Source organism: Entelurus aequoreus, linkage group LG03 (assembly GCF_033978785.1).
Source record: "Entelurus aequoreus isolate RoL-2023_Sb linkage group LG03, RoL_Eaeq_v1.1, whole genome shotgun sequence".
NCBI classification, from domain to species: domain Eukaryota; kingdom Metazoa; phylum Chordata; class Actinopteri; order Syngnathiformes; family Syngnathidae; genus Entelurus; species Entelurus aequoreus.
The window spans coordinates 90762008-90779015 of NC_084733.1; the positions used below are offsets into that span (position 1 = coordinate 90762008).

A 17008-nucleotide genomic window follows, 5' to 3' on the forward strand; every position below is an offset into this window, starting at 1 on the left:
GCCACTCGAGCACTCTGATTGGTCTAGCCAAGACCACGTGATGTGCTCCTTGCGTGATGACGTAATCGCGCAGCGCCCCAAAGCAGCTCCATTGCAAAACTGTGCAAAAGCGGCGAAGGAGCGGCGAGCCGAGCAACGAGCGACATTTAACGCAGCGACCAAACATACTTTGGGGGCGCTTCATACACCCCCTTGGCTTGTTTCTGTCCACGGAGCTGATTTATAAAAGAAGCGACAAACACACCGAGAGTCCCGCAACTCCGGGTAAGAAGCTAACACATGTAGCATGTTAGCACGTTAGCATGTTGTTCTTTTGTTTGACAAACTTCTGCCACTTGACATAATAATGTACTTATTATACCATCACCACACTAACTACTTACACATCAAACTCATAATAATCAAGTTAAAAGTTTATATGTGCGGCTAGCGGGTTACAATACTTACATTAGCTGACTTTTGTTAAAAAGAGCAAAGTAAAGTGCAACATGGGCGATGCATCATGTATGCAACTTTGTTGTGATGCTCACATACTTCTACTTTCCCGGAAAACCCCCCGGACATAGTTGTGTAATGACCCCGGTGTGTTTAAAGGGCTTCTTTTCACGCCGTCCTAAAGTATAGTGGTGGTCATAAGTGTACATACAGTTGTAAAGAACATCATGTCATGGCTGTCTGGACTTTACAATCATTTCCTAAACTCTTATTTTTGTGTGATGTAGTGATTGGAGCACATATTTGTTGGTCACAAAAAACATTCATGAAGTTTGATTCTTTTATGGGTTTATTATGTGTCTACTACGATATTTTGATCATATCTATTTACTCAAACGTTGTAAGGCTTGTTGTTGAACATTATATATTCATGATAATAACCTCGGTACAGAAGCACATATGTTCCTTTTTGACTCTACTTAAATGTATAATGTATTTATATTATTCACATGTGAATAATGCTGTATAATAGACTGTATTTATGTTATTCACATGTGAATAATGCTGTATAATAGACTGTATTTATGTTATTCACATGTGAATAATGTTGTATAATAGACTGTATTTATGTTATTCACACGTGAATAATGCTGTATAATAGACTGTATTTGTTATTCACATGTGAATAATGCTGTATAATAGACTGTATTTATGTTATTCACATGTGAATAATGCTGTATAATAGACTGTATTTGTTATTCACATGTGAATAATGCTGTATAATAGACTGTATTTATGTTATTCACATGTGAATAATGCTGTATAATAGACTGTATTTATGTTATTCACATGTGAATAATGCTGTATAATAGACTGTATTTATGTTATGCACATGTGAATAATGCTGTATAATAGACTGTATTTATGTTATTCACATGTGAATAATGTTGTATAATAGACTGTATTTATGTTATTCACACGTGAATAATGCTGTATAATAGACTGTATTTGTTATTCACATGTGAATAATGCTGTATAATAGACTGTATTTATGTTATTCACATGTGAATAATGCTGTATAATAGACTGTATTTGTTATTCACATGTGAATAATGCTGTATAATAGACTGTATTTATGTTATTCACATGTGAATAATGCTGTATAATAGACTGTATTTATGTTATTCACATGTGAATAATGCTGTATAATAGACTGTATTTATGTTATGCACATGTGAATAATGCTGTATAATAGACTGTATTTATGTTATTCACATGTGAATAATGCTGTATAATAGACTGTATTTATGTTATTCACATGTGAATAATGCTGTATAATAGATATATAATATAATACTGTATTTATATTATTCACATGTAAAAAAAATACTTAAGTGTTTATTGTCTATTGTGAGTGAACTGTGGTGCTGAATTTCCCCCAGGGATCAATAAAGTACTTTCTATTCTATTCTACTAAAAATGTGAGCAAATGTGAGGGTCAAAAGTATACATACAGCAATGTTAATATTTGCTTACATGTCCCTTGGCAAGTTTACCTGCAATAAGGCGCTTTTGGTAGCCATCCACAAGCTTCTGCTCGAATTTTGGACCACAAAATTGCTGCAGTGCAGTTAAATGTGTTGCTTTTCTGACATGGACTTGTTTCTTCAGCATTGTCCACACGTTTAAGTCAGGACTTTGGAAAGGCCATTCTAAAACCTTCATTCTAGCCTGATTTAGCCATTCCTTTACCACTTTTGAGGTGTGTTTGGGGTCATTGTCCTGTTGGAACACCCAACAAGACCCAACCTCCGGGCTGAGGATTTTAGTTTGTCCTGAAGAACTTGGAGGCAATCCTCCTTTTTCATTGTCCCATTTACTCTCTGTAAAGCACCATTGGCAGCAAAACATATATATTATATAATATATATATATTATTTATAATTATTATTGTCTACTGTGAGCAAACTGTGGTGCTGAATTTCCCCCAGGGATCAATAAAGTACTTTCTATTCTATTCTAATATAAATGAATATAGTGCAAAAGGTAATGTATAGTATGTAATGCATGATTGTCCAGTTTTGCCTGAAAGGGAGTGGGATAAAGATAATTTATTTAATCCCACCCCCAGTTCTCCATTCAGTGATTATTCCCATGAGTTTCACTGTTACTTTGTTCAAGGATTATAATACAGCTGTTGTATCATAGTGGCATTACCACAGGTAACAATAATTATTACACTGTAACAATCATTTGTATCAACAATGTAGGAAGAATGAATACACCAACAATGGTAATAGACAACATAGCAATAATGGTAAGGAAACATTGAGCACAAGATAACACTTTGAGACAGAGTACAACAGCAGGTCAAATTAAAGACCCTCATCTCTATATTTGAACCAGACCCCATGTTTGTATAATAGTTTAAATCAAATTAATAGTTTGACAAGCTAAAATCATCAGCCCGGAGGTTGGGTCTTGGGTCATAGTGGTAAAGGAATGGCTAAATCAGGCTAGAATGAAGGTTTTAGAATGGCCTTCCCAAAGTCCTGACTTAAAGGTGTGGACAATGCTAAAAAAACAAGTCCATGTCAGAAAAGCAACACATTTAACTGCACTGCAGCAATTTTGTGGTCCAAAATTCCAGCAGAAGCTTGTGGATGGCTACCAAAAGTGCCTTATTGCAGGTCAACTTGCCAAGGGACATGTAAGCAAATATTAATTGCTGTATGTATACTTTTGACCCAGCACATTTGCTCACATTTTTAGTAGAATAGAATAGAAAGTACTTTATTGATCCCTGGGGGAATTTCAGCACCACAGTTCGCTCACAAAAGACACTTAAGTATTTTTTTACATGTGAATAATATAAATACAGTATTATATTATATTATTATATATCTTATTATACAGCATTATTCACATGTGAATAACATAAATACAGTCTATTATACAGCATTATTCACGTGTGAATAATATAAATATAGTCTATTATACAGCATTATTCACATGTGAATAATATAAATACAGTATTATACAGCATAATTCACATGTGAATAATATAAATACAGTCTATTATACAGCATTATTCACATGTGAATAATGTAAATACAGTCTATTATACAGCATTATTCACATGTGAATAATATAAATACAGTCTATTATACAGCATTATTCACATGTGAATAATATAAATAGTCTATTATACGGCATTATTCACATGTGAATAATGTAAATACAGTCTATTATACAGCATAATTCACATGTGAATAATATAAATACAGTCTATTATTACAGCATTATTCACATGTGAATAATATAAATACAGTCTATTATTACAGCATTATTCACATGTGAATAATATAAATACAGTCTATTATACAGCATTATTCACATGTGAATAATATAAATACAGTCTATTATACAGCATTATTCACATGTGAATAATATAAATACAGTCTATTATACAGCATTATTCACATGTGAATAACATAAATACAGTCTATTATACAGCATAATTCACATGTGAATAATATAAATACAGTCTATTATACAGCATTATTCACATGTGTATAATATAAATATAGTCTATTATACAGCATTATTCACATGTGAATAATGTAAATACAGTCTATTATACAGCATTATTCACATGTGAATAATATAAATACAGTCTATTATACAGCATTATTCACATGTGAATAATATAAATACAGTCTATTATACAGCATTATTCACATGTGAATAACATAAATACAGTCTATTATACAGCATAATTCACATGTGAATAATATAAATACAGTCTATTATACAGCATTATTCACATGTGTATAATATAAATATAGTCTATTATACAGCATTATTCACATGTGAATAATGTAAATACAGTCTATTGTACAGCATTATTCACATGTGAATAACATAAATACAGTCTATTGTACAGCATTATTCACATGTGAATAACATAAATACAGTCTATTATACAACATTATTCACATGTGAATAACATAAATACAGTCTATTATACAGCATTATTCACATGTGAATAACATAAATACAGTCTATTATACAGCATAATTCACATGTAAATAATATAAATACATTATATATTTAAGTAGAGTCAAAAAGGAACATATGTGCTTCTGTACCGAGGTTATTATCATGAATATATAATGTTCAACAACAAGCCTTACAACGTTTGAGTAAATAGATATGATCAAAATACCGTAGTAGACCCATAATAAACTCATAAAAGAAGCAAACTTCCTGAACGTTTTTTTGCGACCAACAAGTATGTGCTCCAATCACTACATCACAACAAAATAAAGAGTTATAGTTGACATGATGTTCTTTACACGGGTATGTAAACATTTGACCAGGACTGTACATGCAAGAAGTGATGCTTCCATGAAACCAAAGAGCGCGGTTGTGAAATGTTAGAACACTCGCCGTGTTTGTGGAACACACGAGCAATAATATGTCGACACTGGGATGTATTAATGACATCATGTGATGCACAAAAACATGCTTCAGTATGCAGTGGAACTCTATTTTCATCCTGGACGGTTAAAATGTCTCGGACAAAGCGACATTACACCAGTCAGTCATTTGGCCCGCAGGCTCCTTGTTGGACGAGGGAAAGTTGTGCACATTTCAGGAATAAAAAGCTCTGTTAAACTCAACACAAATGGCCTTTAGGACGTTAAAGTGGCAGTATAAAGGAAAAACAAGTTGCTTCTGTATCGAAGTTATTATCATGAATATATGATTTACAACAACAAGCCTTACAATGTTTGAGTAAATAGATGTACCGTATTTTTCTGACCATAAGGCGCACTTAAAATAATTTTCTCAAAACTCGACAGTGCGCCTTATAACCCGGTACGCCTAATATACGGAATAATTTCGGTTGTGCTTACCGACCTCGAAGCTATTTTATTTGGTACACGGTGAAATGATAAGAAAAACAAGTTGCTTCTGTATCGAGGTTATCATCATGAATATATGATTTATAACAACAAGCCTTACAATGTTTGAGTAAATAGATGTACTGTATTTTTCAGACTATAAGGCGCACTTAAAATCATTTTCTCAAAACTCGACAGTGCGCCTTATAACCCCGGTACGCCTAATATACGGAATAATTTCGGTTGTGCTTACCGACCTCGAAGCTATTTTATTTGGTACATGGTGTAATGATAAGAAAAACAAGTTGCTTCTGTATCGAGGTTATCATCATGAATATATGATTTATAACAACAAGCCTTACAATGTTTGAGTAAATGGATATGACCAAAAATACTGTATTTTTTGCACCATAAGGCGCACTTAAGATCCTTTCATTTTCTCAAAACTCGAATGTACGGAATCATTTTGGTTGTGCTTACCGACCTCGACGCTATTTTATTTGTTACATGGTGAAATGATAAGAAAAACAAGTTGCTTCTGTACCGAGGTTATCATCATGAATATATGATTTATAACAACAAGCCTTACAATGTTTGAGTAAATAGATGTGATCAAAAATACCGTATTTTTCAGACTATAAGGCGCACTTAAAATCCATTCATTTTCTCAAAACTCGACAGTGCGCCTTATAACCCGGTACGCCAAATATACGGAATAATTTCGGTTGTGCTTACCGACCTCGAAGCTATTTTATTTGTTACATGGTGTAATGATAAGAAAAACAAGTTGCTTCTGTACCGAGGTTATCATCATGAATATATGATTTATAACAACAAGCCTTACAATGTTTGAGTAAATAGATGTACCGTATTTTTATGACCATAAGGCGCACTTAAAATAATTTTCTCAAAACTCGGCAGTGCACCTTATAACCCGGTACGCCTAATATACGGAATCATTTCGGTTGTGCTTACCGACCTCGAAGCTATTTTATTTGGTGCATGGTGAAAAGATAAGAAAAACAAGTTGCTTCTGTATCGAGGTTATCATCATGAATATATGATTTATAACAACAAGCCTTACAATGTTTGAGTAAATGGATATGACCAAAAATACTGTATATTTTGCACCATAAGGCGCACTTAAGATCCTTTCATTTTCTCAAAACTCGAATGTACGGAATCATTTTGGTTGTGCTTACCGGCCTCGACGCTATTTTATTTGTTACCTGGTGTAATGATAAGTGTGACCAGTAGATGGCAGTCACACATGAGAGATACGTGTAGACTGCAATATGACTCAAAACAGTGCAATACATTTTAAAGGTGCAATATACACATCACATCTTTCATATAATCGACAGTATTACCAATATAAAAAATTTTTATTTTCATAACATGCTCACTACTGCCTAGTTTCTCCTGTTATATTCTTATTTATACTGTTATATTTGTAATCTTGTTGTACTATTTTCTATTTTATTTCCATTTATACCTCCATTATGTACTTATTAAAATATATCTCAATACTGTACAGTGCTGCTGGAATTTAAATTTTCCTGAATGAATCAATAAAGTACTATCTTATCTATACATCTATCAAGTAAACAACACCAAAATGTTATGTATGTATGGAAATACACGACTGGCAGCCATTTTAAGTCCTCAAAACATCCATTGAAACAGTGCACAAAAATCGTTTTTCAATAAACATCTTACTATCAAATGTAACCACTTTCCACCTAAATATTGAGTTACATAAACAAGTTAAACAGTTTACTTACAGACTTATCTTTTCCAAGGCTTGTAAGAGATAACACAACTTGTCTACTTCTCAATTGTCTCATGAACTGAACTGACGTCGCCAACCCGGAAGTGCCCAAACTAATGACGTGTAGTATTTTCCTATCGCCACAAGGTGTCAGTAAGAGTCTACGATCAAATGGGCATAACATTGCCGTCCCACAGGGCATTTCCTGTGGGAAGGCATTCGTTCCCAGGGATTCGAATAAAGAACCAACTCTTTTTCTTTACTATAGCGGCCTCGATAACGGGAACCGGTTCTCAAAAAGGGATTCGAGTCCATGGAATCAGTTCTTTTCTTATCGAACAACCGGGAGAATCGGTTTCGAATAGGGATGTCCGATAATGGCTTTTTGTCGATATCCGATATTCCGATATTGTCCAACTCTTTAATTACCGATATCAACCGATACCGATATCAACCGATACCGATATCAACCGATATATGCAGTCGTGGAATTAACACATTATTATGCCTAATTTGGACAACCAGGTATGGTGAAGATAAGGTACTTTTTAAAAAAAATAATAACATAAGATAATTTAATTAAAAACATTTTCTTGAATAAAAAAGAAAGTAAAACAATATAAAAACAGTTACATAGAAACTAGTAATTAATGAAAATGAGTAAAATTAAGTGTTAAAGGTTAGTACTATTAGTGGAGCAGCAGCACGCACAATCATGTGTGCTTACGGACTGTATCCCTTGCAGACTGTATTGATATATATTGATATATAATGTAGGAACCAGAATATTGATAACAGAAAGAAATGGGGGGAGGGAGGTTTCGAACATCATCCCCACTTATATCTGTCAGTAAACTCGCCATGAAAGCGCTAAAACATACCGGTGTAGTGAGTTTTCATTATTCACCCAAGGAACTTTAGTTATTAGAGCGTTCCGCTCGGACGTTCTTTTCACGGGACACATTTCTGGCCTTGTTGTTGTTTCCGGATGAGGAGATGCTGCGCCGTTATTGATAGAAATAAAGTCTGAATGTCATTAAAACAGTTGGCGCCATCTTTTTACACTTCTACCACTGCCGTCCTTGCACGCTACACTGCTACAACAAAGGGGAGTTCAATTGAGAAAAAATCATATAACCCCTTTAATGTGCCTTTTGTATGAAAATAGACCCGATCATCGGCAGTCCTGTGCGCCCTATGGTCCAGAAAATACGGTAATCAAAATAATATAGAAATCACAGAAATTCCCGAGCCATTGTGCGAGACAATGAGCTTGAGCAGTCACATGGTGCATGAGGGCACCACCAACTAATCGTGCAGGCTTTGTGAGAATGAACAAAGATTACTTTGGGACAACTATTGACCAATAACTTTATATTTTGAATATAAGGAGAATGATCTACCAGTTTGCCATATGCTAACGTTAGCGTGATCACATGAAAACTTAGCATACTTCTAAGATGGTGCCAGATCTCCAAAATCCTTGATTTTTTTTATGTTTATACGAATATAATTTGCAAAACCGTTAGCATGCTAACATAGAATAACTAAACGTACTTCTAAGATGGTGCCAAGTGTCACAATCCATGATTTTTCAAGTTAAACGTACAAAGTTAGCTGAAATGTTAGCATTAAACGTTTGCATGCTAGAATAGGATAAGTTAGTATACTAATAAGGCTGTGTCAAGTAGCAAAAGCCGTGATTTTGTGGTTTAAACAAATAAAATTAGCTAAAATACTAGCATAAAATGTTAGCATGCTAACATAGAAGAACTAAGCGTACTTCTAAGATGGTGCCAAGTGTCACAATCCATGATTTTTCAAGTTAAACATACAAAGTTAGCTAAAATGTTAGCATTAAACATTTGCATGCTAGAATAGGATAAGTTAGCATACTAATAAGGCTGTGTCAAGTATCAAAAACCGGGATTTTGTGGTTTAGACAAAATTAGCTAAAATGATAGCGTAAAACGTTAGCATGCTAACATGAGCATGTTAACATGGCAACAGTTGGTATACTTGCAAGATGGCGGCAAGTAGAACATCATTATTATTGAAGTGCAGTTGATTTGAAATGTGTTTCTTTCAGGGTCGTCCCCCCCATTTGCCTGCCAGCCGGGCGAGGACCAGTCCAGTTGAGATGGAGACTCTGCACCCCCACTGCCTGAAGTGCATCAACAGGAGATGCATGGTGAGACCAGAGGCGGGTCTTTCCTGTGACCTGGTGGGCTGCCCGCTGGTGTGCGGCGCCGTCTTCCACGCCTGCAAGCTCCCGGAGCACCGGCTGCTGTGTCCGTACGAGCGGCTGCCGTGCCTCAACAGCGGCTTCGGCTGCCCCTTCAACGTGGCCCGGATCAAGATGGCGCAGCACCTGGAGACGTGCCCCGCCAGCATCGTGTGCTGCACCATGGAGTGGAACCGCTGGCCCGTCAGCTACGGCGACCGCAAGTCCTACGAGAACCTGAGCAAAGACTTTGACGAGGTGGAGCAGCTGGACATGGCGCTAGCCCTGCAGGACCAGAGGATGCTCCTGGAGTCCCTCAGGGTCACCACCACCGTGTCGAAGAACGGCGACAAGGAGGCCGGCGGCAAGATGGCGGCGGCGCCGAGCGAGGCGGCCAACGGGACGGTGGAGATGGAGGAGGAGCCTTACAGCGACTTGTACCAGGCCTCGGTGGAGTCCAGTCGAAGCTTGGCGGCAGCTTTGGACATTCTCTCGAACTCTACGGACATTGACGTTCTGGTCGGAAATTTCAACGGGGATGACGACGTCGCCGCCGCGGGAAAGAACGTGGACATGCAAGGGAGCGACTCTGACTCAGAGTGTGAGCTGGGGGCGGTGGGCGGGGTGGACTGTGCGGGTGGCGCAGACAAAGGTGGAGACGTCCCCGCCTGGCCGGAGGAAGAGGACTTTGTGGAGATTTTCTTTGAGGAAAAGGAGGACATTATCCAAGACCCGGTGGAGGACAGCCTTCCCGTCTGGCCGCGGGTGGCGGAGAATTACATGCCGGTGGTGGCGCTGGAGCCCGGCGCCCAAGCGCTCGCTCCTCCCGTCCCCCTCCTGCTGGCCGACAACGTGAGGAACAGCTTCTTGCACCAGCTGCCGTCGGAGCTGCGCTACCGCTGTTTGGAGCGCAAGCTGCAGAACGTGGAGGTGCTGCGCGGCATCAACATGTTCACCTTCAACGGCCGCCGGGCGCTGCTGTCGGACCCGTACTTGTTCAGGGCCAAGATGGAGGACAAGGCGGTGGACACGTCCGACCTGGAGGTGGCGGACGACCCCATGGGCCTGCACGGCATCGACCTCATCACCGCCGCCTTGCTCTTCTGCCTGGGCGACTCCCCCGGGGCGCGCAGCATCTCGTACAGCAGGTTCGTGGACGGGTACCACATCGACTGCGGCACGCAGACCTTCTCCTTCCCCTCCGCCATCTTGGCCACCAACACCATGGTGGGCGACATCGCCTCGGCGTCGGCGTGCGACCACGCCAGCCCGCAGCTGTCCAACCCCAGCCCCTTCCACACGCTCCGCCTGGACCTGGTGGTGGAGTGCATGGCCCGCTACCAAACCAAGCAGCGCTCCATGTTCACCTTCGTGTGTGGACAGCTGTTCCGACGCGACGAGTTCTCGTCCCATTTCAAGAACGTCCACGGCGACATCCACGCCGGGCTGAACGGCTGGATGGAGCAACGCTGCCCCCTGGCCTACTACGGCTGCACCTACTCCCAGAGGCGCTTCTGCCCATCCGTGCAGGGCTTTCGGATCATCCACGACCGGCACCTGGGCTCCTTCGGCGTCCAGCCGGGTCTGCCGCTAAAAAGCGGCGACAAGCTGCCGAGGAGCGCCTGTCGCTTAGGCGCTCACGGCGACCGCTTCAGCGGCCTTCCGTTTGAGGTGCTGCAGCACGTGGCCAGCTTCCTGGACAGCTTCAGCCTGTGTCAGCTGTCCCGGGTGTCCCGCACCATGAGGGACGTCTGCGCCAGCCTGCTGCAGATGCGAGGCATGGTGGTCCTGCTGTGGGAGAAGACGCGGCGGGAGGACGGATCCACGTCCTGGCAGATCACGGACAAGGTTTGTCGTCGGGTAGAAATCCTCCTTGAGGAACGTTCCTCAAGCTTCTCTTCGTTAAACGTAATTTATTTTTTTAATTACTTGTAAAATGATAATGAATACATTTAGAACAAACAAATATAATTGTTTCAAATAATTATCAACTAAATGTATTTAAATAGCCTTCCCGGTAAGGTTTATTCGGGGAATAGCCGAATAAATTCCCCGGTAAGGTTTATACCGGGGAATAGCCTTCCCCGGTAAGGTTTATTCGGGTGTACTGGAGAGGAGGCTACGCCGGATAGTCGAACCTCGGATTCAGGAGGAACGGTGTGGTTTTCGTCCTGGTCGTGGAACTGTGGACCAGCTCTATACTCTCGGCAGGATCCTTGAGGGTGCATGGGAGTTTGCCCAACCAGTCTACATGTGTTTTGTGGACTTGGAGAAGGCATTCGACCGTGTCCCTCGGGAGGTCCTGTGGGGAGTGCTCAGAGAGTATGGGGTATCGGACTGTCTGATTGTGGCGGTCCGCTCCCTGTATGATCAGTGTCAGAGTTTGGTCCGCATTGCCGGCAGTAAGTCGGACACGTTTCCAGTGAGGGTTGGACTCCGCCAAGGCTGCCCTTTGTCACCCATTCTGTTCATAACTTTTATGGACAGAATTTCTAGGCGCAGTCAAGGCGTTGACGGGATCCGGTTTGGTGGCTGCAGGATTAGGTCTCTGCTTTTTGCAGATGATGTGGTCCTGATGGCTTCATCTGGCCAGGATCTTCAGCTCTCGCTGGATCGGTTCGCAGCCGAGTGTGAAGCGACTGGGATGAAAATCAGCACCTCCAAGTCCGAGTCCATGGTTCTCGCCCGGAAAAGGGTGGAGTGCCATCTCCGGGTTGGGGAGGAGACTCTGCCCCAAGTGGAGGAGTTCAAGTACCTATGAGTCTTGTTCACGAGTGGGGGAAGAGTGGATGGTGAGATCGACAGGCGGATCGGTGCGGCGTCTTCAGTAATGCTCAAGCGTCCTCTGCGCGCAGCAAATATATGCCGCGCACCAAATCAAATCCCATCTGAATTCTAAACAAAATTAACACATTTATTCTGTGTAATTTTGCAATGCAACTTTGAGTGACAGTGACAACAAGCGGCCCTAATGGTGTTCGTCAACACCGTTCTATTGAACACCGTTCAATTATTGTAACGTCTATCGAGATGCTTCGAGGACAGGAATTATATCCATCACTTTATTGAGCAAAACTGTTTATATTCGGACATAACCACACCAAAAACATGAGTTGTCACACTTCTATCTCGAAAAACGTGTCATTTTCTGCCGTACAAACCAGGCCAAAACTAACTTGTCATCTGTCACCAACACGCATAGCACTAAACCACTGGTGCGTTTATGGCCACACAAAAAGTCGGACAACTCAAACACCACACAAAGTTACACTATGACTCCTCAGTCATACGTGTGCTTATTTTACTCTCATTTATTATTAATGTTAATTTATTTATATTAGTCATGGAATGCTGATACACACACTATGTTGAAGTATTACTATTATTATTAATTATTATTATTATTTATCTTACGGTATATATAAAAAATAATATTGAGCAAAATTTAATTGAAATATTGTCGATGTGGCCCTCCAGCAGTGCTCGGGTTGCTCCTGCGTCCCCCGGTAAAAATTAATTGCCCACCCCTGGTATATACTGTAATAAATTATGATAAATATATTCAAAAGTAGAGCTTGAAAAAAATTGGTGTGTAAATACTAAGTTACTTGTTGTATTATTATAATTGATTGTAAAAAAAAACATATAAGTGTGTATGTATGTGAAACGTGTTATTACTTTGATAAAACAGAAAGAATTAGAATTGTTCATGGATAAAAAAAATAAAAAAATCTACTTTGTAATACAAAATGGCTGACTATATATATAATTTTTTTTTTTTTTTTTTAATTAATACAATGGATAAAGACAAATACATCACAAATGAAAATATTTAAATGATTTGAAATACACATGTACAGCTGTGTGTAAATATTGTTTTATATATATAAAAAAGTAGTCCATTTGAGTAGCTAGAACTACAAATTGTAGTCTAAGCTTTAAATAGTTTTTGAACCTTTTATTTTTGTGTTTGATTGTGTGATTGTGATACTGGGGGTGATCATTCCATTTAGAATGCAATACAACTCGATTCTCCATTCAAACTGATTGTACATTAAGTGGTTATTTTTACTTATTGGATTATTAGAATTATTAAATAATTATTTTAATCATTAAATTATTTTTAATATTAAAAAGGCACAGCATTTAACATTTCAGCAATTGTATGGACATATTTCACCTTTTAATTACTTCACTGTGTTTTTCTGAGGATGCAACATTTTTTCCAAGAATGTAACATAAGAAATTGGTCCAGATTCTGCTTTTTTTTTTTGCCGACGAGTTTCATTCAGTTCCACCCCGCCGTGTGCCTTCAGGTGTGGCGCTTCAGCACGGCGTTCGGCACGGTCAACGAGTGGAAGTTCGCCAACATCAGCAGCATGGCCGACCACCTGAAGAAGTGCACGTTCAACACGGTGGCGCGGCGGGACGAGGCGGTGCCGCTGCCGTGCATGTGCTTCACCCGGGAGCTCACCAAGGAGGGCAGGTGTTTGCGCTCCGTCCTCAAGCCCGTGTGGCCCACCATGTGATGGCGAGAGCACAGTGTTATCCTACAGTGTTTACAGAAATACCACCTGATATCCTTCTAAGCCATGCTGCAACCTGATTGGTTAAACCAACCCTGTACATAATCACATGCTCTGATTTGTATTTTTGATATCCCAAAACGTCAGTACTGTCGCGACGATACGCTCCTTGAGGCCGCAGGGGAAGTAGCAAGTATAGTCGGTCCCGTTTCTCTGGACCAACTCCTCAAATTCTGCACCACGTGCTCTTTTTTTTTTCCATCAAATGAGAGCCAAAGGAATCATTTCTACGATTATGTCCATGCAGCAACATAACATCCGCCTGATTATATAGCGTTAGAATGTGCTGTTCAGTGCAAAGTAAGCTTCAAAATAAAAGATTGGCCATATTAGCCAGGAGCAACTTAGGAAATACACATTAAAAAATGTTTTTTTACAGTTTTAGCCGTCAAAACAAAGAACCAAATGACCACGGCAGGAACGAGAATGACCATTGGTGCTACCGATTCATGTCGAATCCAACAATACCTAATTTGCAGACTCGCCCGTCGTCGTAAACACGTGGCGGGCAAACAGGCACATTCATAGCGGGCTGCCTCGTAAGTCAGGGGTCACCAACCTTTTTGACACCAAGAGCTACTTCTTGGGTAGTGATTAATGCGAAGGGCTACCAGTTTGATACACACTTCAATAAATGGCCAGAAATAGCCAATTTGCTCAATTTACCTTTAACTCTATGTTATTATTAATAATTAATGATATTTACACTTAATTGAACGGTTTAAAAGAGGAGAAAACACGAAAAAAAATGACTATTCAATTTTGAAACATAGTTTATCTTCAATTTCGACTCTTTAAAATTCAAAATTCAACCGGGGAAAAAAAAGAGAAAAACTAGCTAATTCGAATCTTTTTGAAAAAATTAAAAAAAGAATTTATGGAACATCATTAGTAATTTTTCCTGATTAAGATTATTTTAGAATTTTGATGACATGTTTTAAATATGTTAAAATCCAATCTGCAATTTGTTAGAATATATAACAAATTGGACCAAGCTATATTTCTAACAAAGACAAATCATTATTTCTTGTAGATTTTCCAGAACAAAAATTTTCAAAGAAATTCAAAAGACTTTGAAATAAGATTTAAATTTGATTCTACAGATTTTCGAGATTTGCCGGAATAATTGTTTTGAATTTTAATCATAACAAGTTTGAAGAAATATTTCACAAATATTCTTCGTCGAAAAAACAGAAGCTAAAATGAAGAATTAAATTAAAATGTATTTATTATTCTTTACAATAAAAAAAAAAATACTTGAACATTGATTTAAATTGTCAGGAAAGAAGAGGAAGGAATTTAAAAGGTAAAAAGGTATTTGTGTTTAAAAATACTAAAATCATTTTTAAGGTTGTATTTTTTTCTCTAAAATTGTCTTTCTGAAAGTTATAAGAAGCAAAGTAAAAAAAAAAGAATGAATTTATTTAAACAAGTGAAGACCAAGTCTTTAAAATATTTTCTTGGATTTTCAAATTCTATTTGAGTTTTGTCTCTCTTAGAATTAAAAATGTCAGGCAAAGCGAGACCAGCTTGCTAGTCAATAAATACAATTTAAAAAATAGAGGCAGCTCACTGGTAAGTGCTGCTATTTGAGCTATTTTTAGAACAGGCCGGCGGGCTACTCATCTGGTCCTTACGGGCTACCTGGTGCCCGCGGGCACCGCGTTGGTGACCCCTGCTCTAAGTAGTTGTCATTTTGCATGCCAACAAAACAAGCATGCCTGAAAGAAGGCGCTCCAAAGTAAGGCTTTACTTTTCCAAACTGATTTGCACGGGTAGTGCCGTCCGTATACATGCTGGTGATTAGCATTAGCGTTTTTACATGGCAATTTCTAAAGTAAAATGAAGACGCCGGTTACGCTCACACAGCGGGTGTGTAATGAGTACAATACTTGCAGTGGGGGTGTGAATATTTGGGCACCCGTAGATTCAAACCGGTTCCAATTCCCGATGCGGCGATTCAATTCAGAATCGAGTCTTGATTCAACATGACTCTCACTTCAGACGGATTCTCACGCTGTATTATTTGGTATAACAATTGTAAGGAAACTTTTTCAAAACATGATACAGGTTAGAAATGCTCCTTGTTGTATTTTTAAAAAAAAAAAACAATTTTGAGTTTTAGAAAATTATAAATCGGTTTAGAATTGGGACGAATAGTAATCGTGATTAGGATTTGAATCGATTTTTTTTTTTACTGCACCCTTAACTTACAGTATAAACACTTTGTAGGACGCAACGAAATACATGCACCCGAATAGCAAAGACTACTTCCTGACTACGGCAACACACTGAAATGAGCGCAAGACAACTAAATATCACACCTGAACAGCACAATTATTACCATCCGTTTTCTACCGCTTGTCCCAATTCGAGGGTGTTGGAGCCTATCTCGGCTGCATTCGGGCGGAAGGCGGGGTACACCCTGGACAAGTCGCCACCTCATCACAGACAATTATTACCAGCAGTTACAAAAACCCAAAAGCAGTGAAGTTGTCACGTTGTGTAAAAGGTAAATAAAAACAAATCCTTTTCAACTTATATTCAATTGAATAGACTACAAAGACAAGATATTTCATGTTCACACTGACAAACTTTCTTATTTTTGTGCAAATAATCATGAACTTAGAATTTAATGGCAGCAACACATTGCAAAAAAGGCATTTTTACCAGTGTGTTACATGGCCTTTCCTTTTAACAACACTCAGTAAAGGTTTGGGAACTGAGGAGACACATTTTTGAAGTGGAATTATTTCCCATTCTTGCTTGATGTGCAGCTTAAGTTGTTCAACAGTCTCCCTTCTCATATTTTAGCCTTCACACATTTTCAATGTCTGGACTACAGGCAGGCCAGTCTAGTACCCGCACTCTTTTACCATGAAGCCACGCTGTTGTAACACGTGGCTTGGCATTGTCTTGCTGAAATAAGCAGGGGCGTCCATGATAACAACATATGTTGCTCCAAAAGCTGTATGTACCTTTCAGCATTAATGGTGCCTTCACAGATGTGTAAGTTACCCATGTCTTGGCCACTAATACACCCCCATACCATCACACATGCTGCCTTTTACACTTTGCGTCT

At 39.2% G+C, this 17008-nt stretch overlaps 1 protein-coding gene across 1 annotated transcript; it reads left to right on the forward strand.

Annotated features, from left to right (window-relative positions):
• On the forward strand, nucleotides 1–14926 carry fbxo30a (F-box protein 30a). Its single transcript, XM_062040769.1, has 3 exons — nucleotides 1–264; nucleotides 9206–11188; nucleotides 13657–14926. The coding sequence occupies exons 2-3, from the start codon at nucleotides 9257–9259 to the stop codon at nucleotides 13867–13869; spliced, it is 2145 nt and encodes a 714-aa protein (XP_061896753.1). The 5' UTR covers nucleotides 1–264; nucleotides 9206–9256; the 3' UTR covers nucleotides 13870–14926.
• Nucleotides 14927–17008: the final 2082 nt, after the last annotated feature.